The sequence below is a fragment of the Physeter macrocephalus genome, chromosome 17 (assembly GCF_002837175.3).
Source record: "Physeter macrocephalus isolate SW-GA chromosome 17, ASM283717v5, whole genome shotgun sequence".
Classification (NCBI taxonomy): Eukaryota; Metazoa; Chordata; class Mammalia; order Artiodactyla; family Physeteridae; genus Physeter; species Physeter macrocephalus.
In genome coordinates, this window is record NC_041230.1 from 9,895,492 (window position 1) to 9,922,547 (window position 27,056).

At 54.0% G+C, this 27,056-nt stretch overlaps 3 protein-coding genes across 10 annotated transcripts; 1 reads left to right on the plus strand and 2 right to left on the minus strand.

The window, feature by feature from the left end:
• Positions 1-115: 115 nt before the first annotated feature.
• IRGQ (immunity related GTPase Q) lies at positions 116-7,130 on the minus strand. Of its 3 annotated transcripts, none has more exons than XM_024132435.3 (3): positions 7,028-7,130; positions 6,038-6,569; positions 116-4,824 (listed from the first exon to the last, which is right to left on the minus strand). In XM_024132435.3, the coding sequence occupies exons 1-3, from the start codon at positions 7,035-7,037 to the stop codon at positions 3,501-3,503; spliced, it is 1,866 nt and encodes a 621-aa protein (XP_023988203.1). In that variant the 5' UTR covers positions 7,038-7,130; the 3' UTR covers positions 116-3,500. The 3 variants fall into 3 exon arrangements, with proteins under 3 accessions (XP_023988203.1, XP_028333643.1, XP_028333644.1); XM_028477842.2 differs by having other exon boundaries at positions 6,880-7,125; XM_028477843.2 differs by having other exon boundaries at positions 6,851-7,125.
• A 70-nt stretch (positions 7,131-7,200) lies between these two features.
• ZNF576 (zinc finger protein 576) lies at positions 7,201-10,514 on the plus strand. Of its 6 annotated transcripts, none has more exons than XM_055078954.1 (3): positions 7,201-7,216; positions 8,040-8,140; positions 9,797-10,514. In XM_055078954.1, exons 2-3 carry the CDS (start codon positions 8,056-8,058, stop codon positions 10,222-10,224), a joined length of 513 nt encoding a protein of 170 aa, XP_054934929.1. In that variant the 5' UTR covers positions 7,201-7,216; positions 8,040-8,055; the 3' UTR covers positions 10,225-10,514. The 6 variants fall into 6 exon arrangements, with proteins under 6 accessions (XP_054934929.1, XP_007107743.1, XP_028333646.1 ...); XM_007107681.4 differs by lacking the exon at positions 7,201-7,216 and adding an exon at positions 7,253-7,405; XM_028477845.2 differs by lacking the exon at positions 7,201-7,216 and adding an exon at positions 7,424-7,536.
• Positions 10,515-15,921: 5,407 nt separating this feature from the next.
• ZNF428 (zinc finger protein 428) lies at positions 15,922-24,303 on the minus strand. The gene is made up of 3 exons (XM_007107684.3): positions 24,112-24,303; positions 20,802-21,006; positions 15,922-16,442 (listed from the first exon to the last, which is right to left on the minus strand). The coding sequence occupies exons 2-3, from the start codon at positions 20,875-20,877 to the stop codon at positions 15,922-15,924; spliced, it is 597 nt and encodes a 198-aa protein (XP_007107746.2). The 5' UTR covers positions 20,878-21,006; positions 24,112-24,303.
• Positions 24,304-27,056: the final 2,753 nt, after the last annotated feature.

Consider the following 27,056-nt stretch of genomic DNA (forward strand, 5'->3'; position numbering starts at 1 on the left):
ACAGCGACACGTGAAAACAAAACTGGGTCTTGCTTTCTCAGATTTGATCTCAGGCATGATGGCCATTGGCCTGAGGGCAGAGGGTCCTTGGAAGAGGGACACGTAGAGAGGAGAGATGTCGGACGGGACCAAGTCAGAGATGGTGGCAAAGCGGCAGGAAGAGAGGAGGGCACTCCGAGCAAAGGCATGGGGGTGAGACTGACATTCGGGCTCCCAGTGTGCCAGCTTCCAGGAGGGGCTGCAAGTTCGTCGCTGTGCATGAGAAAGAATGCATGTACATACGTGCATACACTGAATTCTCGCCGTAACCCTGTGAGGTAGATGCCATTTGCTGAGTGACTTGCCCAAGGTCACCCCCATGGTCAGTCAAAGGGCCCTCTGACCCTAGAGCAATGTGCACAGAGTTCCCCGTGGGAACGGGAAGTGTTCTAGGGCTGTGCTGTCTAATACAGTGGCTACTCACCACGTGTGCCTGGTGCAACGGGGAAACTGAAGCTTACATTTTAGTTACTTCTGATTAATTAAAAAAATTACTACTCATCTCAGTTATTGGAAAACTATCCAATACAATTGGGACAACTTGGGTATATGAATCGACTTCTCCAAATATGAGGTTTCTGAATTCTAAATTGAGGTCAGATATTTCTGATGAAAACTTATCATCTGAATTGAGATGTGCTGTGAGAAATACACAGCAGATTTCAAAGACTTAGCATAAAAAGAATGTGAAACAGCTCATTAGTAGTTTCCTATACTGATTCCATGCTGCAGTATTTTGGATATACTGAGGTAAAACATATTAGAATTACTTTCACCTGTTTCCTTTTCCTTTTTTAACGTGGCTATTAGAAAATTTGAAACTACCCATGTGGCTCACATCCTGTTTCTACTGGACAGCACTGCTCTGCGCGCCTCCTGCCCCTGCACGTGGCAGGCAGGCTTGATGGAGATGCTTGAACGCTGGACTTGAGGAGGAGACAGTGTGGTACTGGCTCTTACAGATATGGATGAGGAACGTTCTCCTAAGGCCAGAAGAGCTTTGAGGACAATGCTTGGAGCCATTCAGTATAGAGCCAGATGCTTCTCCCCATCTTGGCCATCTCAACTTTAATGGGACAGATTGGGCCGGTGGTAGGAGTTCAAGGTAGACATGGTGGAACCGCCCCTCAAGTACCTGCCCCTCAGATTGGTTACCCTTGTCTTCAGCCGTCAAAGGAAACAGGATCTCGGAAGTGTTTATGGTTCTTGTCCAGCCCTTTCATTTCACAGGTGGGAAAATAAGGCACTGGCCCACGTCACCCGGAGTGACAGTTGCAAAGCTGTTTGCTTCCCAGGTCCCCTGACCTGACAGGAGCTTCCTCTCCCATGAGATACTTGTTTCTCCCCCATCTCGCACCTTTTCCCTGTCTTGTGGCAAGAGGCTGATGACCTAAATTCCAGCCCTAGTTCTGCCACTGATTAATGAATTAAATATTTACTAAGCACCTTCTGTGTGTCAAGCACTATTCTAGGTGCCGGGGGTACAGCAGAGAACAGGACAGGTATGGGGATAATAACCAATAAATAGGTAAATAAATAAATAAGGTAATTTTCTATAGTAATAATTGCTACAAGGAAAAATAACCGGCCAAGACGAATAATAGGGGTGGGGGTGTGAGCTACTTCAGTTACAGAGGTCAGGGAAGGCTTCTCTGAGGGGACACTTGAGCTGAGACCTGATTGACAAGAAGGAGCCAGTCGTGGGAAGATCTGGGAGCAGAGCATTCTAGGCAGAAATAACAGAAAGTGCAAAGGTCCTGAGGCAGGATCCCAGGTGGCCCACTCAAGCATCAGAAGGAAGATCAGGTTGACTCGGGGGATGGGAGGGGGCAGGAAATAAGAACAGGCAGGGGCCTTGGTGTGTGCTGTTGGGCCTAGAGCCCGCCCTCTCTGGGTTTTGCTTTCCCCATCTAACATAACAGAGATTCTGCTGGATGGCCTCTCAGGTCCTCCCTTTCTGTTTTTGGCATTGAAGAGTTCTGTGACCTGTGGCTTCTCCTCTATTTGTAGCTGGCAGCCTAGAACATTCCAAGGACTGTGGTTTCTGCCTTTGCCTCACTGTGGCACATTCCCACGGTGTGGAACACCTGCCCAGCTGCTCCGTGGGTCCCTTGCTCACTGTGGCATTCTCTGTGTCTCTCTCGGGGATACCTGAGGTAGCCAACACAGAAGCGTTTGGATCAGTGCAGCAGTACGGTTGCTCTTCCCAAAAGGCAGGTGTATATAATACCAAGGTCAGAAAGGGTTAAGGTTTAATGACAGAAGAAACCAAGACCAAAAAAAGATAGAAACCCCTAAAGGAGAGAGGGACAGACGAACAGAGTCCCCAGAGAGCCCCATAATCGCTCAGCACCTATAAAATGGGGGCAGTCATATCCCTTTCCAGTCAAACTCAGAAAAAGGCAGTTAGTTACCAGGATCCAAATCCACTAGGGACTTTTGGGAGATACCTCTGAGGTAGGGGTTTCTGTCCTTCCACACCCAGAAGGCCTCATTCCTGGTCTCTGGCTACCCCCCAGAGCCCACCATGCCCAGAACTCTTATCTCCTCTCATTTTTGTGGTACCATTCTCCCAACAACAACTGGGAAAGAAATCTGGGTCACCAGGCCCCTGGTGGAGCAACTATTAGAGACCCCTCTATTCCCCAAGAGGAACCAAAGGTCTCCAGATCTCTCACACAGCCCCCTATTCCCTCCTCTAGTTGGAGACCTTCCACCACCCATGAATTAGGAACCAAGGTCCACAGCCCTCTTGGGAGCCAGGAGTTCTGAGACTCCAGAGATCCTTCCTTCCCCCAATGAAAATTCAAAGCCCCCTTTGTATGCAGGCCTATCCCCCCAACCCGCAGAAACCCAGACCTTAAATCCCTTTGTGGCTCAGAAGCCCAAGGATTCCAGCTCCCTGGGGAACCCAGACCCCCTCCTCCATGCTAGAGTCCCCGGTGTGATGGAGACCCCCTTCATCAGGAATCAGGGCTTCCACCTCCTCTCCCCCTGGAGGACTTGACACCTAATAGATCCAGTTTCTACTCTTTGGAGACCAAGATATACCCCCTTGGAGGAGTCCCAAACCCTTAACTCCCTTCAGGAGTTCAGGAGTCTAGGAGTCTGAGGGTCACACCCTCTGGTCCCCCAGAGAAATCAGGAGTCTTGTCCCCCGAACTCTATTCCCCTTCAGGACCCAGGAATCCTGGTGACGAGAAGTCACACATTCCAACCGGTAGTCAGAACCCTCACCGCCTTCAAGCACCCGGGATTCTGAGTGGCGGCCCCCGCGCCCCGCCCCCCCCCCCCGCCCCGGCTCTGTGACCTCACAAGCCCAGACATCCCATACTAGCATGCCAGAATCTGGATCCCCACGCCCTCTCCCTCTTAATGGCGACTTGGAGTCCTCAACCCCTGACCAAGCCGAGCAGCCGGGACACGGGGCACCCCGGAAGCCCCGGCCCTCAACCCCCCCCTCACTGCGCGGGCACCTGCGGTGCCAGCACTGCTTCGGCGTCGGCCCGCATCTCGTCGAGCGCCTGCAGCAGGACGCCGTGCGCCGCGCGGTAGCCCAGGCCCCCGGTGGCCGCCGCGCCACCCGCCGGCCACAGGAAGGAGAGCGCGCCCAGCGCCGCGCCCCCGGCGGTGCCCTCGCCCGCCCACGAGCCCAGCCTCGCCTCCACTTCGGCGCGCGTCACCGGACCCGGGAAGCGCGTCCGCTCGGCCAGCTCCCCCGGCGCCAAGCCCAGCGCGCGCTCGCGTCGTGCCAGCGCCGCGGGTTCGAGCCCCAGCGCCCGCCGCCACTCGGCCAGCTGACCTCGCAGGAGCGCCACGTCGCAGGCCCAGCCCAGCCCCGGCACTGGGGCCGCCGCCGCCGCCAGGCTAGCCAACAGGGCCGGCCGCCACGCCCCGGCCCTTAGCGCCGCAGCCTTGGTCCGGGCCGCGCGGGGAGACGCGGGTGGCAGAGCCAGCAGCAGCGCCCCCGCCTGGGCCGGGGGTAGCGCACGCCGCAGCCACTCGCACAGCCCCGGGAGGCCGCCCGGCCGCAGCGGGAACACCGGCGGCGGCGCCTCCTCCAGCACCTCCCACGTCTCGTCCTCTGGGCTCAGTGCGGCCGCGCGCTCTGAGTCCCCGCTGCTCGGTTTCTTCACGCCGACGCCAACCGGCTGCCAACTCTCGCTGCCTGCGTCCTCTGAACCTTCCCCACTGCCTGCTTTCTGCGATCCAGGGCCACGTTTCTCCCTTCCCTCACTGCGTGCATTCTCAAACCCCCCTCCGCCTGCGTTCTCTAAGCTCTCGCCGCTCTTTTCCTCTTCGTCCAGGGACTCCGGATCCTCGCCCTCGCCGTCTGTTCGCACGCAGACCAGCGGCGTATCTGGTAGCACCAAGGGCCGGACTTGGGCCCAGTGCTTCTCAGTGGGGGCCCCAGGGGTGACGAGGATGAGAGCGTCGTAGTGGGTTGGGTGGAGGGCGGCAGCAGTGCCCGCGGAGCCCAGAGGCACGGTCCAGAGCACCACGTTGGGGCGCTCTGGGGCCGGGTAGGGCATGGGCTCCGCGGGCGCCGAAGCAGGCACCGCACCTGGGTCGTCAGGATCTAACCCGAGGAGCATGTTCAGCACAAGGCTCACGTCAGCTCTACCGGCCACGGCCAGGTCCAGGCGCGCGCTGCCCAGTCGCTCCAGGCCGGCCCGAACCCATGACAGCGCCGCCTCCAGGCCACCCGTCTCGAAGGCCTCGCGCACAGCCTCCAACTCTGCAGCGCCCAGCACCTCGAAGCCATCCTGAGCCGGTGGCAGGAGCCTGCGGAGAAAGGGAGGGATGGGGTCAAGGGCAGAAGAGGGGCTAAATGCTGGCGAGCTGGGCTAGGGGGACAGGACTGGGCTATGATGACAAGGCGGAGCTTTCCGAATAATCAGGAAAGGGAGGGGCCAGATTAATGGCACGGAAACAGAATCAGAGGCTATGAAGAAAAGGGAGGGGCTTAAAGAAGGGGTGGGACGGCTGGATTGAAATCAGAAATCAGGTTGCCAACAGAGCCGAGAGCGGGTCTTTCCGAGGGACCAGTAGGATTAAGAAAAAGGCCTGCTGGGCGGGGCAAAACTCATAGAGAGTGGAGTTTAGAGCAAAGAAAGAATGGCGACTGTATTGAGGACGAAACGAAAATCGAGCCCTATTCGACAAGGGCAAGGTCACCAAGGGCGCTCTTTCCTGAGACTAGGAGTTAGGAGGGCTGTAAAGACAGGTGAGGGGAGAACCCTCATCTACTAGTTCTTACCAAGGGCGTGTAGCTAAGGAAGAAAGACGAGTGGTGGGCCTGGGGGAGAGGCTGCCCCTCCCTGAGCCTCGTTTTGACGTCTATAAAAGGAGGCCGCTTGGGGCTGGGGGAGAAAATTCAGCAGGTAGCCAGCAAGTGGACACAGAAACGAGAGGGGATTAGAAAAAGGAAGTGGGGGAGGGCCCCCGAAACGACAAAGCTCGTTTAGGGTGTGGCTCTCCGGGGACTGGGGTCGCTTGAGAACCAAGCAGATGGTGGGGAGGAGGGTGAAGACTGGAGAGTGGAGTCTTCGGGTAAAAGCGTCGCGGGGATCACCAGCTTGCCTGGAGAGAGTGAGCCCTCGTTCACACTTTGGCCTGGGGGCAGGGTTTGGGCGCTAGGTCCCGGCCCCTCCTAGAATTCTCGCGAGGGAGCGGGGGCTCACGACCTCAGAGCGCTCGCAGGAGGCGGAACCTGGATGACAGGTCCGGACTTCTAGCTGACCCTTGGCCTAGGTGATAGAAAAGGGTCAAGCACAGAGCGCTAGTTTGAGGTGGAACCTCGTGGACCTCAAAACCTGCGCTGAGGGTCGGGATTTGGACGAGGGAGCAGGGCTTCCAGCAGATAATCCCGTTAAGGTTGGCCCCAAACTCGCTGAGGGCGGGGTCTCACAGACCTCAAAGAGCACCTTAGGGGTGGGAAGTACAGACTAAATAAAGCACCGGTCCTCTTCAACCCACCCTGAAACGCCGCGCTCACCTCTGCAGCGCCTCCGCCTGGCTCCGCAGCGCCGCCCGCAGGCGCTCCAGCTCCTCGCAGCCGTCGCTGCTGCGGCAGTCGGTCTGTAGCACAAAGAGAGCCGCGGCGCCCAATCCGGCGCTGTCCAGCCGGGCTGCGGTCTGATCCCGGGCCTGGGCTACATGCTGTGACTCCTCGGGACGGAGGTTCCGCACAGCCAGCAGCGGGGTCCCTCGGGCCAGGGCGGCCCGCGCTGCCTCCCCCAGCGCTGGGGCCAAGGGTTCCTCATTCCCCTCGGGGCCGGGCAGCACCAATACCAGCACGTTGGCTTCCGCCGCCCAGGGCCCCGGCGCTGCGGGTGGGCAGCTCAGCTCGCCCAGGAAGAGGCCTGGGCCTGCAGCTCTCAGGCTGGGGAGCCCGGAATCCGGCCGGCCGTCGGGGATCTCTACTGTCTCCACATCCTTGTCGCACAGCGCTGCGATCAGAGCAGACTTTCCCGAGCCCGGAGGCCCCAGAAATAAGATGGTCACGTCACCCCGCGGCGGAGGCATGGCTGGAAAGCGGGGAGAGAGGAAGACCCGGGTCACGGAGCACCCAACCTTTTTCTTTCCTAGCTTCCCCACCCTGGTTTCAGACTTCAGCCTTTTACCCAGTCCACTTCTTTCGTTCTCGGGTATCACTCCCAGGCACCTAGAAATCTGGCGCCCAGGCCCTATTCCCCAGGGACCTGGGAGTCCTGTCCGCCCTCTTTCTGCATGCGTTTCCCTTTACGCCTCAAAAGCTCAGAAATCGCCCTCTAGCCCCCTCCTCCCTCAGTGACACAGATGTTTTTACCCCTCACTCCTCCCTTCCAAATCACCGACCGAGCAAACAGCCGGCACACGGGACAGCGCAGTCGGTAGCAGTCGGTCAGCCGCTGAGAAGCCCCGCCTCTGGGGTCCGAGGACGGAGGCCCATGAGGCTAAAGCGCCGGGATTTGGGGATGTCCAGACCCTTTCCAGGGGCTCTAACCTGACGTCATTCCTTTTAGGAGAGGGTGTATCTCGAAAGCGTAACCTCAGGGACAGGGCCCTTTGCAGCGCCTGCGCAGAACGGCCGAAGGGCGCTCGCTCTCCTCGGCGGTCGCCGAACCTTGAACAATGAGGGAGCCAAAGCGCGTGCGCGCCAGGAGCGCCTAACACACTTGCGCAATAAGCTTAGGTCTGTACGGCAAAGGAGGCTTGCAACGTCATCATTTCGCACCCCAGTGCAGCGAAGGACCCCTCCCATTATTTTTGAGGACCGGGTTGGCGCGACTGAATCACTGCAGTCGGATGGCAACCCGAGATCTGGGCTTCGAAAGGCTCATCAGGCGAAAGGCCGTGGAAACCACCGGGACTTTGAGACTCGGTGGGCCCTACCCCGCTTCCCTTCGGGTGACGGCGCTGTGACGAGCAACTGACAGGCGCAACGAAAGGCAGCCCTCTGCTGTCTGGAGAAGAGCAGAGGCCTGGGCTACCGGCCTCGGGAGGGAGCCGAGGGCAGTGCTTGGGGAAGCGGGTCACAGCGGCTGAAAGCGCGCGTGGGGAAGCGGGGGCTCTAGGTGCAATAAGAGTTTCGGGATGTCAGAGAAAGATGTCTCCCGGAAGGAGGCAGGCTAAAGCGTGGGTACCACCACCTGCCTCAAGACAGGTGGGAGAGAAGGGGATGAGGCTGGTGTCAAAGATCAAGGGTCCCGCGCTCTGAGTTCAGGGAGTTAGTTTGATGTAGGAGGCATAGGTCAGAGGTCTCACGCAAGTGAGAAGGCTCTAAGGGGAGTCACAAACCCGGGGAGTTGAATCTTCTGGGAGGATTGAATCTTTTCTAGCGAGCTGCTCTATCAGGTTAGAATTCAAGGAGATGTTATCTCGTGGGGGGTCGGCCAAAGGCTGGCAAAGCCAAGCCTGTCAAAGGTCATAGGATTGGCGGGCCCTCTAAGACTCGCTGTAGATAAGCGACTTCACTTGATTTACTGTTCTGTCATGCGTGCTCCTCTCTTGACCAGAGGGGTCTCAGTCACCATGGAGGACCAGCACCCCAAAGAGACTATGGAGCAGCAGGATTCGTCCAAGGAGAGAAGTCCCCAAAGTCCGGGAGGTGACATCTGTGAGTACTGCTGACCAGAGATGGGTGGGGTGCAGGAGCTGTGATGCTAAAAGGATTTCTATAGCATTTCAGTGTCCAGGGCGTTGCGGGGATTTGCCTGTTGGGAAGGAGCTGTTAATGGTCCCTGAGCTGCCCTCCCAGGACCTGCTACTCCCCACCCCTACCCTTATTACCCTCAGACGTACCCATCCTGCTCTATCCACATAAGCATGAATGGGATGCAGTTCAGAGGCACAGAGTGGCATCCAGAGAGGCTTGGGGTGGGAGAGGTGGCTGGGAAAGGGCAGAGAGCCCCAGTCCCAACTCTGCCCCAGAGTCTCAGTGTGACTTGGGCCTCAGTTTCCCTATCTCTCAAAAGGGCTTGCCACTATTCACCTCACGGGGCTGGCTGGTATGGGGATTAGCGGCAGAAAAGGGGAAAGTTTAATGTTACTGAAGGTAGCCAGTTTGACCTAGGATAATAGCAACAGCTTCTACTGAATGCTTATTATGTGCTAGGTGCATTCTAAGAGTTTAACATTTGTTATCTCATTCCGTCCTCCTAACAGACTCTGTGAAAATGGTAATTATCACTTTCACATGAGGGAACCGAGGCAAAGAGAGGTTAAGTATTTATAACGATGAAAGCCACAGTGTCAATGCTCTCCAGCCAGAGACCACCAGGAACACACCTGGAGTTGACCAAGTTGGGCTTATTGCTCACTGCGCTGAGGAAGCACACATACCGTGGGGCATCTCAGTAATAAGGACTTATTACATGATTTAGGCTTGTGGTAGGTGATTTGGGGAACGGTTCAAGAAAGGGGTTTTGCTGTGGATGGATGCTGCCAGGAAGCAGAGGCAAGTACATGGCTGGCTATCTTAATAAATCTTACCTAGAAGGAGGGAGGAACAAAGCAAGGCTCCAGGTGTAATTGGTAAAGCAGCAGCAGGCACTCATATTAGCCACGATGGGGGTGGGGGGGTGTCTGGCCATTTTCGTGGCTTGGACAGTGTTCACGTTTTGTCTGTGTTTAGAAGGCATCATGGCATGGTCTTGTCTTGATTCGTCTCAGTCACAGCATGGCCTTGTCTGATGATGTTCTGTGAAATTGTTTATGCTGAACAGGAGAACACCAAGGCCTAGCTGTGAGTGCCAGGCCAGCTCCTAGTTGTGGGGCTTCTTTTCTTTCTCAACAATAATGATTGCAAACCATTGTGTAACACTGTTCTAAGCACTTTGTATACGTTAATTCGTTTATTCCTTACAACAGCCCTATAAAGTAGATACTGATATGGTCATTACCCCATTTTCCAGATGAAAACGCCGTTTCTACTTGCCTCGGAAGTGGTAGAACCAGGAGTCAGTTTCAGGCAGTCTGGCTCCAGAGGCTGTGCTCTAATCACATGGCTCTGTAGGAAGGGCAGACTCCCTGGGTTCCAGTCCTGACTCCGCCATTTCATTTCCTAGCTTCATGACTGTCAGCAAGTTACCTAACCTTTTTGAGCCTCAGTCTGCTCATCCGTAAAACAGGTCCAGTAAGTCTGCTGTCCGGGCCTGGCATAGCACCTGGCACATAGTAAGCCCTGCATGCTCACTGTTGGTGCGATTCTGAGGCTGGGAGAGGCCCTCGAGGCTCCTGCTGGCCTCCCTCAACCTCTCCTCATGTCCCTCAGGCCACTTGGGGGCCCTGCAGTGCACCCGCTGCCTCATCACCTTCGCAGACTCCAAGTTCCAGGAGCGTCACATGAAGCGGGAGCACCCAGCGGACTTCGTGGCCCAGAAGCTGCAGGGGGTCCTCTTCATCTGCTTCATGTGCGCCCGCTCCTTCCCCTCCTCCAAGGCCCTGATCACCCACCAGCGCAGCCACGGTCCAGCGGCCAGGCCCTCCCAGCCGGCTACGCCCACCACCACGCCACCCACCTTCCCCTGTCCTGACTGTGGCAAGACCTTTGGGCAGGCCGCTTCTCTGAGGCGGCATCGCCAGGCGCACGAGGCCCACCCCCTTCCCGGCCCCTTCGCCTGCACTGAGTGCGGGCAGGACTTTGCCCAGGAAGCAGGGCTGCATCAGCACTACATCCGGCATGCCCGGGGGGAGCTCTGAGTGTGGCTCCAGCCCTCCCTAGGGCAATGGGAGCTCTGTGGCTGGTGGGACACCCATCTGATATGGGATGGGAGGGATTTACTTTCCTGCCTGGAAAGGCAAAGGACTCCTGCAGTAGGACCCAGAAGACGCTCATTTAGGGCTTCCATCTTTGGAGGACACAAAAGCCTTCAGGGAAGCAGTGAAATCAAACAATAGTGAGACCTTTTGTTTACAAAAAAAGAAATTAACAAGAAAGAGGGAAATTTGTTATTTGTATCTTCCTCGTTCCCAATTAAACAGTTTGAAATCATAACTAGCTGCAGATTGTGTTATCACCATTAATTCTTCCCAGATGGATGCAATGGGGCTGCAAGAGCCAAGTGCCTGGATCTGGGCCTGAATGGGGGAGGGAAAGTGAGGTGTTGCCTGCCTGTAATGCCACCGAATGGGTCCCACACGTGGAGCAACTTGAGCCTTTGGGGATGGGACAGCAAAGTCGGAGGCTGTACTGAGTCATGTGAGGGTTGCAGTCTGGGCCCTTGTCTCTTCCCAGCCCCTGCCAGCCTTTCCCACTCAAGGAGGGGCCATGGTATTGGATGGCTCTGCCCTCCTCCTCCCCAGATAATTTATTGTTCATTTAAATAATTTTATGTACTATTCTGGTCACGGAATATTTTTTGTATGTGTAGGTGAGATGGCATGAATAAACAGAAATAGTATCTAAAAACAAAAGGTCCATAATAAAATGTCTAAACAAGAAACTCTGGCTTTTGAGCAGGAATTCCCAGAGAACATAAGGGCATGGGGAGTGGGGAGCTCAGGGCAGACCTGGCCGGGCCCTGTGGGGAAACTGGTTTGGAGTCAAACAGAGATACCTTCTGTTTCCTGTTGTATTTGGCCAACACAGGGAGATATTCCATTAAGATCCTATTTTCAGCTCTTGAAAGGCCCAACCCTGGGCTGAGTTCCACTGGACCAGTTTTACTCCCTTGCGTTACCTGCCCTGCCCCTAGAGACAATGGTCGATGCCCTGCATACAATAATCACAGCCCTGCATACAATAACCACAGACTCTGAATTGAGGGAGATTTTGAAAGCCCACAGGTGAGATGGATATGGTAGAGACTGAGCTATCTTCCACTTTTTAGCTAGGCACACGTTGGCTACAAAGACTGCCTTTCCCAGATTTCCTTGCAGCTAGATGTGGCCCTGTGACTGAGTTCTGACTAAATTCCTGGGTGGAGTCCTCAAGCTTCAGAAAGGAACCTGCCTTTCCTCCACCTTCCCGCCTGGAATGTGGACATGGTATCCAGCTGTCTTGGACCATGAGAGCGACAACAGGATGGCAGAGCAAGAAGACAGCAGGAGGCTGGGTCTGCTATCACTACTGCTCCCCCCACCCTTCCAGTCTCTCTACTACAGACCACCCCCTGTGTATATGTAAGTCAGCTTACATCACTCCTCATTCAAAACCCTCCAAAGGCATCCCACAAGTAACATCCAAAGGCCTTACGCAGGCCCACAAAACCCAACAATGACTAGGTCCCAGCCCATTAAGCAATCTCAACTCCCTCCCGGTTCTGTCTGTTTCACTGCACTCTAGCCACACATGCCAGCCTGGCATCTGCCTCAGAGCCTTTGCACTTGCTGTTCCCTCTTACCCAGAACTTTGCAAGGCTGCCTACTCATTATTCAGGTCTCAATCCCTGCCACTTCAGAGAGGTCCTCCGTGGCTAAAGTAGCACCTCCAACCCTTCGCCAGATTTCGTTTATCCCCAGCACTCTTCAACCCGTGGAATTATCACCCCTGCGTTTCTGTCATCATCTGTGTCCTTCCTCTAGAATCCAAGCTTCTGAGGGCAAGTGGCTTGTCTTCCTCATTGCTTCATCCCCAGCACCTAGGACAGTGCTTACCATGGAGGCTCAAGAAAGAACTCCTTGACTGTGCCCAGCTGTTTACCTATTTCTCAGCCTCAGCCCACCCTTCCACACTGCTCCGTGAGGCTGGGCTTTCTGCAGCTATTGCTTCCCAGACTCCCTGGAGAGCTGGCTTCCTTAAGTTCATCCCACAAGAGGTACAGGCAGAAGGAAGGCCGGAAGAGGCAGAAGGAAGGCCGGAAGAGGCAGAAGGGACTCACCTTGCCGTGGGCTCCTGCTGGAGCCCCTCCAGCAGCAGTTCGGGCTCCAGTACCTTTCTACACTCTCAGCACAAGGCACTGTGCCCCTCTTGGGGTTTAAGCAGCAGCTGTGTGGTAGCCAGTCCCTGCACCAGCCATACACGTGGCGTGGCCTGCCCACCAAGCTCCCACTGGGTTCTGGTCACTGCGCTTCTCTTTCTGCACCCCAGTCCTAGAGGTGGGAGCTTCTTGCAGACACTAATTTCTCAGTTACCTCACTTTTCCATGTTTGTGCTCTCAGCGTTTTAGTACCTGTGTAACCAATTCCCGGTACTGAATACTCTGGAATTCCTAGCTTGGTCTCCATATCCTGCCTGGGCCCTGAAGAACTGAATGACCCCACTGGCAGTAGACTAGGTCTCTTGATTCCCAGTCTCTCGTGATCCTTAGGAACTTCTGATGATGAATGGATAATTCGCTACTTCTATGCTTAGAAAGCCCTGTCTTAGGGCAGAAGAGGGCTTAGGCATGCTGCTCCAGGAAATAACATCCATCCATGTTGTTTTAATGAGCTGTGAATTTCTGCTTTGATGATTCTGAGATTCAATGATGCTAAGCTATCGTGGTTATGAAAGTCTCAAAGAGTGCATAAATATAAGATTCTGAGCTTCTAGGATGAAAAGTATAGGTTTTGAAAGATGCTTTGGTCAAGGTCCTGTAACAGGTGTCAGAATGTTAATGCTCTTCGGGGCCAAGCAGGTACCATAAATCAGTGAGGCAAGCAGGGTGTAAGGGGTCCAGATGCTAGACAGTGGGGACTGGGCATGCGGGAGGGAATGCCCCATTAATAGGAGGTGACCCCTATTCAGCTCCAGCAAACTATTGCCCCATGGGATTGTGGGTTCAGCAATCAATCTCACAAGGAAGCCAGAAACTTCCATCTTTGTGTCAAACCTGCCCATTTTTAAATGCTGGTAACCAACGTGATTAAAAAAACCTCAATAACTCTGGAGACCAAATACACTCCTGCAAGTCAGATGGTGGCTGTGGACAGCCATTTCTGGTGTGTGGCTTAGTGGCTAAGACTGGGTGCCTTACCTCCAGTTGTCTGGATTCAAACCTGGCCTCTGCTTCTTCCCAGCTGTGTGACCTCTAGAAGATTACTCAACCTCTCTATGCCCTGGTTGCAGCAGTTGTAAAATGGTCATGATAGTAGCCCCTACGCCTCTAAGAATTATGATGATGACGACAGACTCGGAGAGGAAGTCAGAGTCGGTATTAATGGCCTGTGTGACCCGGTCCTCTTCCCCTCTGCTTTTCTCTGCCCCTCTCTGCTCTTGTGTTCCCACCAGTCTCCCCCCTGCCTTCCTCAGCAACAGCCTTGTGGCCCCAAGTGCGCTTCAACAAACATCCCAAGCAGGTTCCACCCCTCAGGGCCTTTGCACTTGCTGTTCCCACAGCCACATGGCCTGTTCCTCCTCCTCTAGGTCTCTGCTCTGATGTCACCTTCTTAGTGAAGCCTTTCCTGACTACCCCATTTGAAACTGCTTCACACACACACACACACACACACACACACACACACACACACACACACACAAGCCTCCCCATCCTCCTTCTCTTTTCCTCCACAGCACTTATAACCTTCTAACATTCTAAACGTTTTACTTAAATATTCAAGTATCTGTTTTCCCCTTTATAATATAACCTCCACAAAGGCAGGGATTTTTGTTCATTGTGTTCACCACTCTACTCCCAGCTCCCAAAATAGTGCCTGCATCTCCTAGGTGCTCAATAAATCACTGTTGAATGAATGAGTAATAAGTAACAGTCCCTACCTCGTAAGGATCCGATGTGATCGTCCATATAAAGCGCTTAGCCCAGGGCCTGGTCCGCTGTGAGCCATTATGGTAATTCAGGTTCTATTCTTGAAGGTTCTTAGTTGCCAAGCTTCTATGAGTTAACACATGTAAAGCGCCTTAGAACAGAGCTTGGCACACAGTAAATGCTCAGTAAATGGTAGCTATTATTATAATTAGGCTTCTATTTTCAAAGGAGCTTCAGTGCCAAGCTTCTGTGAATTAGTACTTCCCATCTCAGAGCAAGAGCCTGTGTTTCCACAAGGCTGTAATAAGCCGACCCTCTGTTCCCCTGACCTCATCGCTCCCGCTCTGCCACCCCTTATCCCCTCCAGCTGCTCTTGCCTAACTGACACGTGGGGCAGGCTCCTGCCCCCCCACCCCCCGCCTGGATAGCTCTTCCCACCCGCGTGCCAGGCTACCTCCCTCCCTTTCTCAGGTCTCTGCTTAGGTCTCTGTCACCTCCCCAGGGAGGACTACACTATTTAAAACTGCACCCTTTTCCAGAACTGTTCTCCCTTCTCTTCTCTATTTTTCTCCACAGCACTTACCACCATCCAGCATATGTTACATCTTTCTTGTTTACTTTTTGTTTACTATCTGTCCCCACCGGTGGCCCCTTCCCACCTCCATGTAAGCTCCACGAGGACAAGGATTTTATTTTATTCACTGGTGTGTTCCCAATGCTTAGCACACAGCAAGTATTTAAAAGATATTTGTTAAATGAATTAATGGATCGCAGTCCCTACCTCGCAGAGTTATTCTAAGGACCCGATGAGCTCATGTAAATAAAATGCAGCACTCTGTAAGTGCTGGGAAAATGGCAGCTGTAATTATAATTAAAGTTCTATTTTTGTAAGTTCCTAGATGCACAACTTCTCTAAGTCAATATACATAAAGCTCTTGGACTGGCGCTTGGCACCCAGGAAGCGCTCAGGAAGCAGAGCTATGATTATAATTAAAGTCCTCTTTGTGAAGGTTCTTGGATGAAGTGGCAGAGAGCACTAGCTGTCTTCCACAAACCGTTTTCTGGGCACTTGGCTAGACCGCCTTTCCCAGACTCCCTTGCAGCAGGCTGTGGCCATGTGACATCTCTCAGCAAAGGAACATAAGTGGAAGCACTATGTGCCACCTCCAGGCTGGGACTTCTAAGAGAACATGTGTACCTCTCCAGGCTCTCTTTCCTCTTCCTCTGACAGAACCCAGGCCATGGACGCCCAGCCATGACCATGTGAATGACAAAAGGCTTACAGGATGGCCTGGGTCCCCAAATCACCATATGGAGGTTACCTGCCAACCTGAAACACCCATCCTGGACTATGATGCGAGCAAGACAATTCTGTTGTGTTTGAGCCTGTACATAACGGGGTCTATGACGAAATACATGGGAACCACATTGAACATATGCACTTAGTAAACGTTAATTATCTTGGCAACAACCATCCTTAGCTTTCCCCAAGAAGCCCAGGGATGGTGAAGTAAATGCCCAGGCGCACGCCTGACACACTCGAGCTCACACACACACACACACACACACACACACACAGACCTCAAATGCACACTCGGCCGACACACAGAATTTGGCTTTTATTCTGGCTTTCACACAACTACTGCTAAGACGACACAGATCGGTGGGACCCCATCCCCATGACCACCGTGACCACCCCGATGTCCTCAGCCCCCTCCTCCCACCCCACCCGCCCCACCCCTCTGCCAAGCTCCCTAGGTCAGGGTGCTGCCTACACCTCCCCCCGGGCATGCAGCATGAAGTGCCCATGCAGCTCCCCGAGGTTGTCAAAGGAATCCTCGCACTCGGTACAGTGGTAGGTGCCCTCCTCCTCCTCTTCCTCCTCCTCCTCCTCCTCCTCCTCCTCCTCCTCCCTCCCAGCTGGTCGGCCCTCCCCAGCCCGAGGCGGCTCCTCCTCTTCCTCCCTGAGGGCCCTGCTTTCAGGAGCTGGCGCTTCCTGGGGGGCTGTAGCGGGGCAGCAGAGCCGGCAAGGTGGGGTGCCCGGTGGGGCCTCCCCAAGGGCTGAGCGGCCACAGAGCTGGCAGGGCTGGGCTGGGGGGCCCGGGAGCTGGGCTGCACGGGGGGCCCGGCGGGATGGGCCCCCCCGGCCCCCCCCCAGGCGCTGCTTCACCTTGTAGCCGGGGTCATATTCGGGATCATCAGTGGTCTCCTCTTCCTCCTCCTCCTCATCTTCTTCCTCTTCGGAGTCCGGCTCTGAGAGAGTATATTCGGAGTCAGAGGAATGCTCGGGGCCTAGAGGGGGTGGAAGAGGAAAGACGGCGGCATCAGGGGACAGAGGGCTGTGCCCGGCTCTCCCCTCCCTGAGCCCCGTTCAGACTCGCCACAGTATGGAGACGGCAGCCCGGGCCCGACCCTGCTCTCCCCACAGATGGATCCCCATCGTGCAGAACAGGCCGTATCTGTGTGTCAAGCAAATGAACGTCTTGCAAGAACTGCATCTTAAGGGTTTAAAAAGAACAAAGTAGGAGACGTAGGAGTAATAAAAACAATGACAGTGTCCACTGTTACTTTAAGAACCTTGTTTTTTATATATTAACTCAACTAATCCTTACAACAACCCTGAGGGAGGTACTATTATCCCTAAGTGACAAGTGGGGAAACTGAGGCACGGAGAGGTTAGGCGACTCACTGGCCTCCAGTCACACAGCTAAACGGGGAGAATGCTAAATGTAGGTGATGGCCTACACTGGATCATTTTAGGGAGACAAACACTTGAACAGGTACTTCAGCAAATTAAAACACATATACATACTCTGATATACGTGGTTTTATATATATATATATCTACATATATATCTAGTTAAGTGAGTTAAAATATTTACTTATAAGTATAGATATATTACTGTGATTTCATGGGTATGAAGGACATGCCTAGGACAAGTTTAGGTTTAAAAAAAAAAGAAAAAATGGAAAGTCAATGTACAGGAAGGGTGACACCAACAACTGTTATGGCGGGTGTGGAGAGGGGAGCCCCCATATGGCGGCAGCAAAATACCGGCTTCTACAGACGTGGTGGCAGGAGCCTGCCCAAAGCATCTCCTAGGACTGTGACAGCCTAGCCCTGCACCCACTGGCCCCCCTTCCTCAGTTTCCCCCGGCAGCGTACGGGGACCCCATTACCACTGAGCCGGCCCCACTGCCTCCTCACATCCCTCAACTCCCCAGGCCGGCACCCACCTCAGGGCCTTTGCCACCCTTTCTGCACACGGACTAAGGCTTGATCCCTCCCCTCTGTCACATCTCTGCTCAAGTGTCACTTCGGTGAAACCCTGGTCAGTCTGTCTAACCAGCAATCCCTCCCTAGCACTCTCTACGCCCCCTAACTCTGCTTTATTTTTCTCCTCAAGGTATTGTATGTAACACCTGCTTATACGTTTACTGCCCGTCTCTGAAAGCAGGGACTTCGTCTGGCTCATGACTGCATCCCTAGCATCTAGAACACTTTCTTTGTGCCTGGCATTCAATTTGACAGAGCTTTTCTGCGGCTTTCACACATGCCATTCCCTCTGCTAGGAATGTCTCCCGTTGTCCTTTAAGGACCCAGAAGGAGGCCTTCCTCCCTGGTGAGGGCATCCCAGATCTAATCCCAGGCAGCCGGTCACTTGCTTTTGCCCCCTGGCTGTCCTAGCCCCGAACCCTCAGCTCTGTGCCCGTCCAAAGTCCTTTCCCACTAGACCAGCGGGCAGGCCTGGTCTGACTCATCGCTGGGTCCCCAGCATCACCCAGCTCAGAAGAACAAGTTATGTTTGCTGAGCGTCCGTCCTTCCCTGCAGCTCTCTCTGTCTCTTACTTGTTCCTGCCTCTGTCCTGCTGTCTGTCTGCCATTTAACAAATGTTTCCTGAGGCCTTGGCGTGGGCTGGTCCTTCTGCCTGGAACGCTGTTCCCCACTCTATCTGCCTGGCGACCTCCCACTCATCCTTCAGGACCCAGCACAGGCTCTGTCCTCCATGAAGTCACCACCCCCGATGACTTCAGGCAGAGGGTCTCTCCCCTGTTCCCTCCACCCTGGCTCCATCTCCCCTGTCACTGTCCTAAAGGCTGTAGCCATCTGGGCCCCAGAATGTCTCCTCCTTCAGGCTAGGAACCCCTCAGGGGCAGCTCTGACTCATCTGGGGTCCCCAATGGGATGTGTGGATTGAATGAACAAGGGTGGCCCTGTTCTCCCTCCTCCAGGCCTTCGCCTCTGCTCTTCTCCCACCTGCGGCGACCCTCTCCTTCTCGACTAGCAAACTCCTGCTCCTCTTTAAGGCGCCAGCTCCACGTCACCTCCTCTGTGAGGTCCTCCCTGACTGCCCAGGCGGTCAGTGCCTCTCTCGTCTGGGCTCCCCCTGCCCCCTAACACACCCTGACAGCCTGGACAGTGACAGTCTGGGTCTGGAGACTGGAGACTCCTGGAAGGCAGGACCTGGGTCTGACCCATCTCTGTGTCCCTAGCAATGCTGAGCATAAGGCAGCCTGGGGAGGCATTTGCTGAACGGCTGCAAACCACAGACGAAACACCTCCAGCTTTGAGCTGGTGCCCCACCCCTCTTTCTTCTCCCACCTCTGACTTCACATCACCTCCCCTCCAGAGTCTTCACTGCCCACTGTGACTTCACGAAGTTGGCCTGGGAAAGGCAATCAGGTGGTCACCCACGGCTACCAGGCCTTTTGTGTCCACCGTGACTTCCTGGACCACAAGCCCTTTCGCAGCCACCATGCCTTCTCCACGTGCGAGAGCCCGGAAGCCCAGCATGTCTCCAGAGTCCGTGGGACCCTCGATGCCTGCAGTGTCTCCCAATCCTCCTGCCTCCTTGAAGACCACCAAATTGGCAATGCCCAACAGCCCCTCGGTGTCCACTAAACCTCTGACCGCCCCTAACTTGGTCACGAGCCCAAGCAGTTCCAAATCTCCCAAATGGGCAAGTACAAAGGCAGCCCCTTCTAACCAGCCCAGCAAGAAGTCCCGAGCCCACGGCACGGCCCAAACACCTAGCAAAGCTAGCACTGACACCAGGGCCAGCACTGACACCAGGACCAGCAAAGCCAGCAAGGCCAGCAGGGTAAGATGCCCCCGGCGCAGAGGCACCCACAGCGGGGGCAGAACTCCCGGCAGAAGGGGAAGCTGCAGCTCCAAAAGGTCAGCCAACAGGGCCAGCACCCCCAGCAGGATAAGAATGAATGGTGCCAGACCAGGTATGCCCAGCAGGGTGAGAACTCCTACTTCCCAGCAGAAACAGAGTTGGGGGAAGAGTTACAGCCAGCTGAGAACCAACAACCGGGAAAGGAGTGACAGCCAGCCTAGAAATGTGAGCAGAAAGAGGAGCTACAGCGCCCCAGGAGCCTTGCATGTGGGAAGAGTTACAGCCTGGCTGTATCCCCGAGTAGGGCAAAGAGTTATAGCCCCACTAGAACTCCCTTCGAGGAGAAAGGTTACTGCCCGTCTCCATCGTCATCGAGGAGGGTGAAGAGTTATAGTCAGATGATCATCCCCAGCAGGGGATGGAGTTACAGCCCTACTGAAGTGTTCAGCAGGGTCGAGAGTTACAACCAAGGTAGTGCACCCAGCAGGTCCCAAAGTCACAGCCAGTGTAGCACCCCCAGCCATCCCTGAAGTCGCAGCTGGTCTAGAATGCCCAGAAGGGCAATAAGTCGCAATAGGGAGAGGGCCCACAGCAGGGTGAGAAGTCACAGTTGGAAGAGAAATCATAGCAGGCAAGAAGTCATACCCGGAAAGGAAATCCCAGTCAGATGGGAAGACATAGCCACTCTAGAATCTGCAGCAAGGGGACAAGTTATAACCGATTTAGAACCCCCAAAAGGGAAAGATGTTACAGCCAGTCTAGAAGCCCCAGCACAGAGAGAGGTCACAGACGATCTAGAGCCCACAGCAAGGAGAGAGGTCGCAGATGGTCTAGAAGCCCCAGCAAGGAGAGTCCATAGCCAATCCAGAACACCCAGTAAGGAGAGAGGTTGCACCCTGTCTAGAACCCCCAGTAAGGAGAGCGGTTGCAGCCGCTCCAGAACCCCCAGCACGGAGAGAGATTACAGCCAAACTAGAATCTCGAGCAAGGAAAGAGATCACAGCCGATTTAGAACCTCCAGCGAGGAAAGAAATCACAGCCAATCTAGAACCCTCAGAAAAGAGAAAGATCACAGTCAATCTAGAACCTCCAGTGAGGAGAGAGATCACAGCCAAACTAGAACCTCCAGCAAGGAAAGATATTACAGTCGATCCAGAACCCCCAGAAAAGAGAGTGCTCTCAGACGATCTCGAACCTCCAGCAAGGGGAGAGATCTCAGCCAAACTAGAACTTCTAGCAAGGAGAACGATTACAGCCGATCTAGAACTCCCAGAAAGAAGAGAGACCACAGCCGATCCAGAACTTCCAGCAAAGAAAGCGATCACAACAAGGAGAGCAATCCCAGCCAATCTATAACCCCCAGAAGTCTCAGCACGAAGGGATCCCCTAGCAGGGCACAGAGTCCTAATCAGAACAGAAAACCTAGCGAGATAAGGAGCCACTCCCCGTCCAGATTTCTCAGTGGAGCCCCAATCCCAAACGAGGAAGACAGTCAAACCAACACCACCACCTCGAAGGCCATCTCACCTGGAGAGAGGTCCTCATCGTCTTCCTCCAGGCTGGCGTAGCCCCCAGTCTCAGCTGGCTCACGGGTTTCTGTCATGGCCAGGGGAGGGGACAGGAGACAGGAGCAGAGCAGCAGCTGGGCAGTGGCCCTCCCTGGCCAGCTTTCCACAGCCACACGTCGGCCACAAGTCCTCTGATGCAGGATGACAGCAGGTAGAGAAGGATGCTGGACAGGGGAAGGAAAGGCCTGTGATGACTCAGTAAACTTTTACGTAGCATCTGCCTCCCCAGCACTCAGTGTGCTCAGTGTTGTGGGCAAGGCAAAGCCGATCCCAACCCTGTCCTTGACTGCCTAAAGGGCCTTGACTGCCTACACAGCCTTCACCGCAGGCTCTGCCCCTCTGTGGGCCTTCATGTCCCCATCTGGTTCTCATTCAATGGGGTGGGGAAGGGTAATATTCCAAATATTTAACAGCGAGTACCAACATGGGCACCAATCAGAACTGGGAGGGGAACATGGGCCTACGCCAGGCATTAACCCTTTACTTGCTAGGCTGTGGGAAAGTCTGGGGCAAGGGGAAGAGTCCAAAGTGGCAGCTGGGGGTAGGGATTACTTGGAATAGTGGTGATATACCAACCAGTCTAGAAGTAGTTCTATATTTAAAAAACTAATATGGCTGCACTGATTTGTGAATGTCAGCCCTAACTCTTTTTTTTTTTTAATTTAGTTTTTATTTATTTTTGGCTGCATTGGGTCTTCGTTGCTGCACACAGGCTTTCTCTATCTGCAGCGAGCTGGGGCTACTCTTCATTGTGGTGCGCGGGCTTCTCATTGCGGTGGCTTCTCCTGTTGCGGAGCATGGGCTCTAGGTGCGCGGGCTCAGTAGTTGTGGCTCGCAGGCTCTAGAGCGCAGTAGTTGCGGCGCATGGGCTTAGTCGCTCCACAACATGTGGGATCTTCCTGGACCAGGGCTCGAACCCGTGTCCCCTGCATTGGCAGGCGGATTCTTAACCACTGTGCCACCAGGGAAGTCCCTGCCCTAATTCTTTTATCAATTTACACCTTGGCAAGATGATGCCTAGGTTTGAATCCTAAATCTGCCACATTCTAGCTGCGTAGCTTCAAACAAAGGACCTATCTTCTCTAGCCTGTTTCCTTCTAGGTACAAAAAGGGCTTCTAGGGCTTAACTTACGTACTTGTAACCACGTTGAGACATTATTATCTCCTTTGCACAGATGAGGAAATTGAGGCACAAAGAGAATTATCATACCACCTGGTAGGTGGGTGAACTAGGATTTGAAGCCATGTCATCCTACCTCTCATAAAATGATCCTTCAGCGGAAAAGATTTTTTGAAGATTCAGTAGGCTCGTTGATATAAATTGGTGGTATGTGGCAGGTACTCCATTAGCAGTGGCTATTACTACCCGCAACCCCAACCCTCTATAAACCCCCACCATTCCAGACTTCTCACCTCTCCCTGTGCACAACAGGACTTTCCACATCTGTGGATCTTAGTAAATCCTACAACTGCTGTCTAGAATGTGCTCCTTCCCCCATGTCTGCCTGGAGAATTCTTACTCTCTCTCCAAAGCCCACCTCAAACACAAGAACCTCTATACTTTTCCTCAGCCAAACACCACCTCTGCCTCTTCCAAGAAGCCTTCTCTGACTCCTCTCCTTTCTCTTCCTCTTCATCAATACTCCCTACACACACACACACACACACACACACACACACACACACACACAGACACAGAACTTCTTTTTCTCCCACTGTGCTCCCTGAAAGTAGACAGCCAGGCAGAGCAAGTTATGAAGGGGCTGGCAGCCTCAGCTGCACCTCTTATATACCAAGGCCTGTGCTGGGCACTGGCTAATATGGTGGAAAACGCATGATTCCCTTCAAGCTCTAGGGGTCGAGTTTAATGCTGGGGACTAAAGAGAAAAAGATTAGGATTGAAGCCTGGAGGAGGCTGGGGCACGGGGAAGCTGGCATCAATGGCAGGTGAGCTTTCTAAAGACACTTGGATTGGGCTTTAAGGACAGAGAGGATTCATAACTGGCAGAGGAGAGTTCTCATAATACCCTATTGCCTATAGGGATTCATTTAATTTGGGAACTCTACTTTATGCCAGGATAGGTTGCCAGATTTAGTAAATAAAAGTATACAAGGGCTTCCCTGGTGGCGCAGTGGTTGAGAGTCCGCCTGCCGATGCAGGGGACACGGGTTCGCGCCCCGGTCCGGGAAGATCCCACATGCCGCGGAGCGGCTGGGCCCGTGAGCCATGGCCGCTGAGCCTGCGCGTCCGGAGCCTGTGCTCCGCAATGGGAGAGGCCACAGCAGTGAGAGGCCCGCGTACGCGGGGTGGGGGCGGGGGGGAGTATACAATACCCAGTTAAATTTGAATTCCAGATAAACAGTCTTTTAGAAATGTACACCTCAAATATTGCATGGAACATGGGTATATTAAATAGTTTTTTGTTGTTAATCTGAAATTCAAATTTAACTGGGCGTTCCATATTTTAACCGGCAACCATACACCAGGGACAATCAGAACTTCCTATGGGATTAGCAGGAGACACTGCTCACCAGTGCAGCCTACCCTTCCCCAAGCCCACATCACACAAAGCCCCTTCCAGAGTATTCCAGATGTCAGGTGGAGGCAGTCCTTGGTGCCCAAGTCCCATTCCTACAGTGAACATGGCGGCCAGACAGGCTTCTACGATCTTAGAGGGGCATAAATGAGGTTCTCTCACTACCATAACGCAAACAGTGCCGGAGACCCCACAGTGTCATAAGCCTACAGCAACCAACTCCCAAGATGCCATGCGCGAACATAATAGGCACCCATTCCCACAACGCTAGGGAGAGGAGGCAAGAACAAAACCTTAGACAGGACCATCAGGACCAGTCCCCCCTGCTGCTGCAATTTTCCCCAGGATGCCTCGGGCCTATAATGACCACCTTCCAAGGCGCTCTTCGTCGAAGCACTCCAAGCTTCCAGGATGCTCAGCGGAAGGTGTATGACAAAAGGGACGGTTCCCCACAAGAAGCTAGGATAATCCCAGAATGCACCAGGCCCAAAACGACTAGCTGACAGACTCCCACAATGCTTTAGGGCACGGCGTCCCATTTTCCCAGGATGCCCCAGGACGGCACGGAGATGCGTTGGGGGAGAAAAGGGAGCTTGGATTTCGCCCTCAAGCCACCACGGCCCAAGACTGCTGCCGGCTCCTCCGTGACGGGAGCCGTCACTCCCATCATGCAGCGGTGCCGTGGTGCCCGCTTCCCAGCATGCCCCGCGCATCTCCATCCCGGACACTCACCGGCGCTGGCGGCCCCAGCTCCGGCTCGGCGGCAGCGGCTGCACGCCCAGGCTTTGCGCCTGCGCTGCAAGTGGGGTAGAAGGGAGTGCGAGGGGCGTGAAGAGCCTAGGGCGCTTGCGCGGCGAGAGAGACCATTCCTGTAGCATAGTGGGAAGAGGGGCTGAGTCGGGCCATCGACAAGGCTCGCGCATGGTTCCGGGCCTTGCCCCTCGCTGTCCGGGTTTACTTGGTACAGTCCGCAGCCGGACGGAACGGGAAACTGCAAGGCTTGCGCGTGCGTGATCGATCATGAACGCGCCTTACAGAGAATGGGATGCGCTGGGGGTGGGGTGGGGGTACCATCTCTGCCTGGATCCTGGCCCTGAGGCCTGCTCATTTGCATAATATTAGCGCGGGACAATGGGAGGCCTCGGGCGATGGAAGAGCTGATTTGCATATTCCCCGGAGGGGCCATACTCCGGAGCGCGTTGATTAGCATATTAGGGGCTTGGGGGGGATGGAAAACGCCGGGCAATAGCGCATGCGCACAGGGACTGCGGACTAGCGCGAAGCGGGCATCCTCAGTTCAGTCGTTATCAGTTTGCATCTGGAGAGGGGGCACAAGGGACAACACCCTTAGCAACCCTCACAACCCACTCCCCATAACCAGGATAAATATTTATTGCTCTCTTGTGTGTCAGGCCCTGTGCTAGAGGGCACAGTGGTTTCCGCAGTGAACATACCGGCCTCTATCCTGCTGGCCCCCCAGTCAAAGGAAGGAGATTCACACATAATCAGAACCACAACCCGGAGTGGTCAGACTTGGGATGAGTAAAGCAGAGGAAGCTGTGGGAGCCACAGGAGGCGCCTGCCCCAGGGAGTCTTTCTGGCAGAGGGAACAGCAAGGGCAAAGGCCTAGAGGCAAAAAACAAATTGCTTGGTTGGAGGAAGTGAAAGCAGTTTAGTGTACCTGGAACAGAGTCAGAGAGGGGAAAGTCTCCTACAGGCGTCGTTAGGAGCTCACACTTTACGATGAAGATATAGGAAGCTATTGCACAATTCCAGGCTTCCTGGACGTGACTCACATTCCAGTTTAAGATTCTCCAATGAGATCCCGTTACATTTAGAAAAAAATCCAAACCCTTTATCATGGCCCAGGAGCTATACACATGGTCTAACCCTGCTCATCTCTGACTTCAACCCTCATCCCCATACAATCCTGTCTACTTCCACTTCCCCTCTAACACCCCAATCTCTTTACCATCTCAGGTCTTTGCCCTTGCTGTTCCCTTTGCCTGAAAATGCTTTTCCCTCTGATCTTCGAGTAGCTGCTCTTGTGCTCATCATTCATATCTTGGCACAGATGTCAATGTGAAGGCTTCCTCTGATCTTTTTAAGATAGCACCTCCAGACTGGCTTTAGAGAAGTGAGCGGGTTATGGATAAAGCAGGATTGGCTATGAGGTGATGGTTGTTGAAGCTGGGGTGACAGATGCATGGGGCTTCATTGTCCTGTTCTGTCTACTTCTGTATGTTTGATGTTTTCCATAATAACAAGTTAAAAGAAAACAGTACCCACATCCCCTTACTCTGTATTTTATATTAATAGTACTTATGGCAATCTGAAGTTAAGTTTTTGTTTTGTTTTATTTTTTCCATCCTTGCTGTAGTGTGGTTTCCTCATGAAAGCTTTGTGAAGCTAAGACTGGAGTCAACCTTTTTCACTTTGGGTCCTCAGTGCCTAGAACAGGATCAAGTTTGCGCTTAGTGCTAAACTGTCTGGAACACCTAACGTTTGCCTGTTTTATTCACCGTGGCATCTCCAGCCCTTTGAGCAGCGACTGGCACTCAAGTAAGGTCAATATATTTTTGACTCAAAAATTAGAATCACTTGTCTAAAATTTAGATGAATGAATGAGGGGCCTGGAATGCCAGGCTAAGCGGCTTTGACTTGATCTAGAGATGAAGGGGAGCTAGGGAAAGATTTTTGAGCAGGGCAGGGACAGGTTTTGACAGGGCAAGATGTGCGTAATTGAAAGCTCCTCTGGAGATAGATGTTAGGGGTGGGGGTAAGCCAGGGGAAGGGTCCAGGCTATTGGGTGGGGATGGGGTAGCTCAGTGGCTACTGAAGAGACAAGACTTGGTGACTTTTGGCTGAAAGACTGACCAGAAAAAACACAGGTATCTTGGAAGGGTGGAGGTGCCCTTGGAGAAGTAAGGACCCTCTCCTGGCCTACACCGTCCACCAGCAACCATCACCCTCCCTCCCTCCTCCCTCAGTTCAGCACCCCTCCCAACATGGTACAGCTCTGGACAGAGGGACAGACACACAGCCACCCCAAACACTTGTTCTCTCCTCAGTTTAATGGTGGTTAGTGGGATTGCCAGACCCCCTCCCCGTTCCCCTCCCTGCCCCGTACAAAATGTGTGTGTGTGTTTTTTTTTTTAAACAAGAAAAAGGGGGCAAAAGCCAGGAATGGGGGGAGGGGGGCGCAATCTGATATTTTCATTCAGATTTTTGATTTTTTTTAATATATTATATATAAAACCATAGAGAGCAACGCACCCTCCCCCCAAACTCCTTTCCCCCTCCCCAGGGGGCCTGGAGGAGAGATGGGGAAGGCCCCCCAAGGAGTGGGTGGACAGAGACAAATATGGAACGGACAGATGTGGGGGAAGGAGGTAGAGGGAAGGAGAGCCCAGGAGCTTGGGGAAGGGGGGATTGGAGAAAAGTTGGGGCTGTCTCCCTCATCGCCCCCATCAAAGTTATGACACAAAGACACAGAATCCCTGTTTCCACACCCTCCCCCCACCCTTACCCCCACCGTGCAAACATGGCTTTGCAAAGAGGTGCCCAGAGCTCTGTGGAACTCCTCCAATGGCTGGCATGGGGTCTGGGACCCCCAAAGATATCTCTGTTCCCCTTCCCTGCCCACCCCACCCTTCCCAGAATCTGACCCCTCCCCA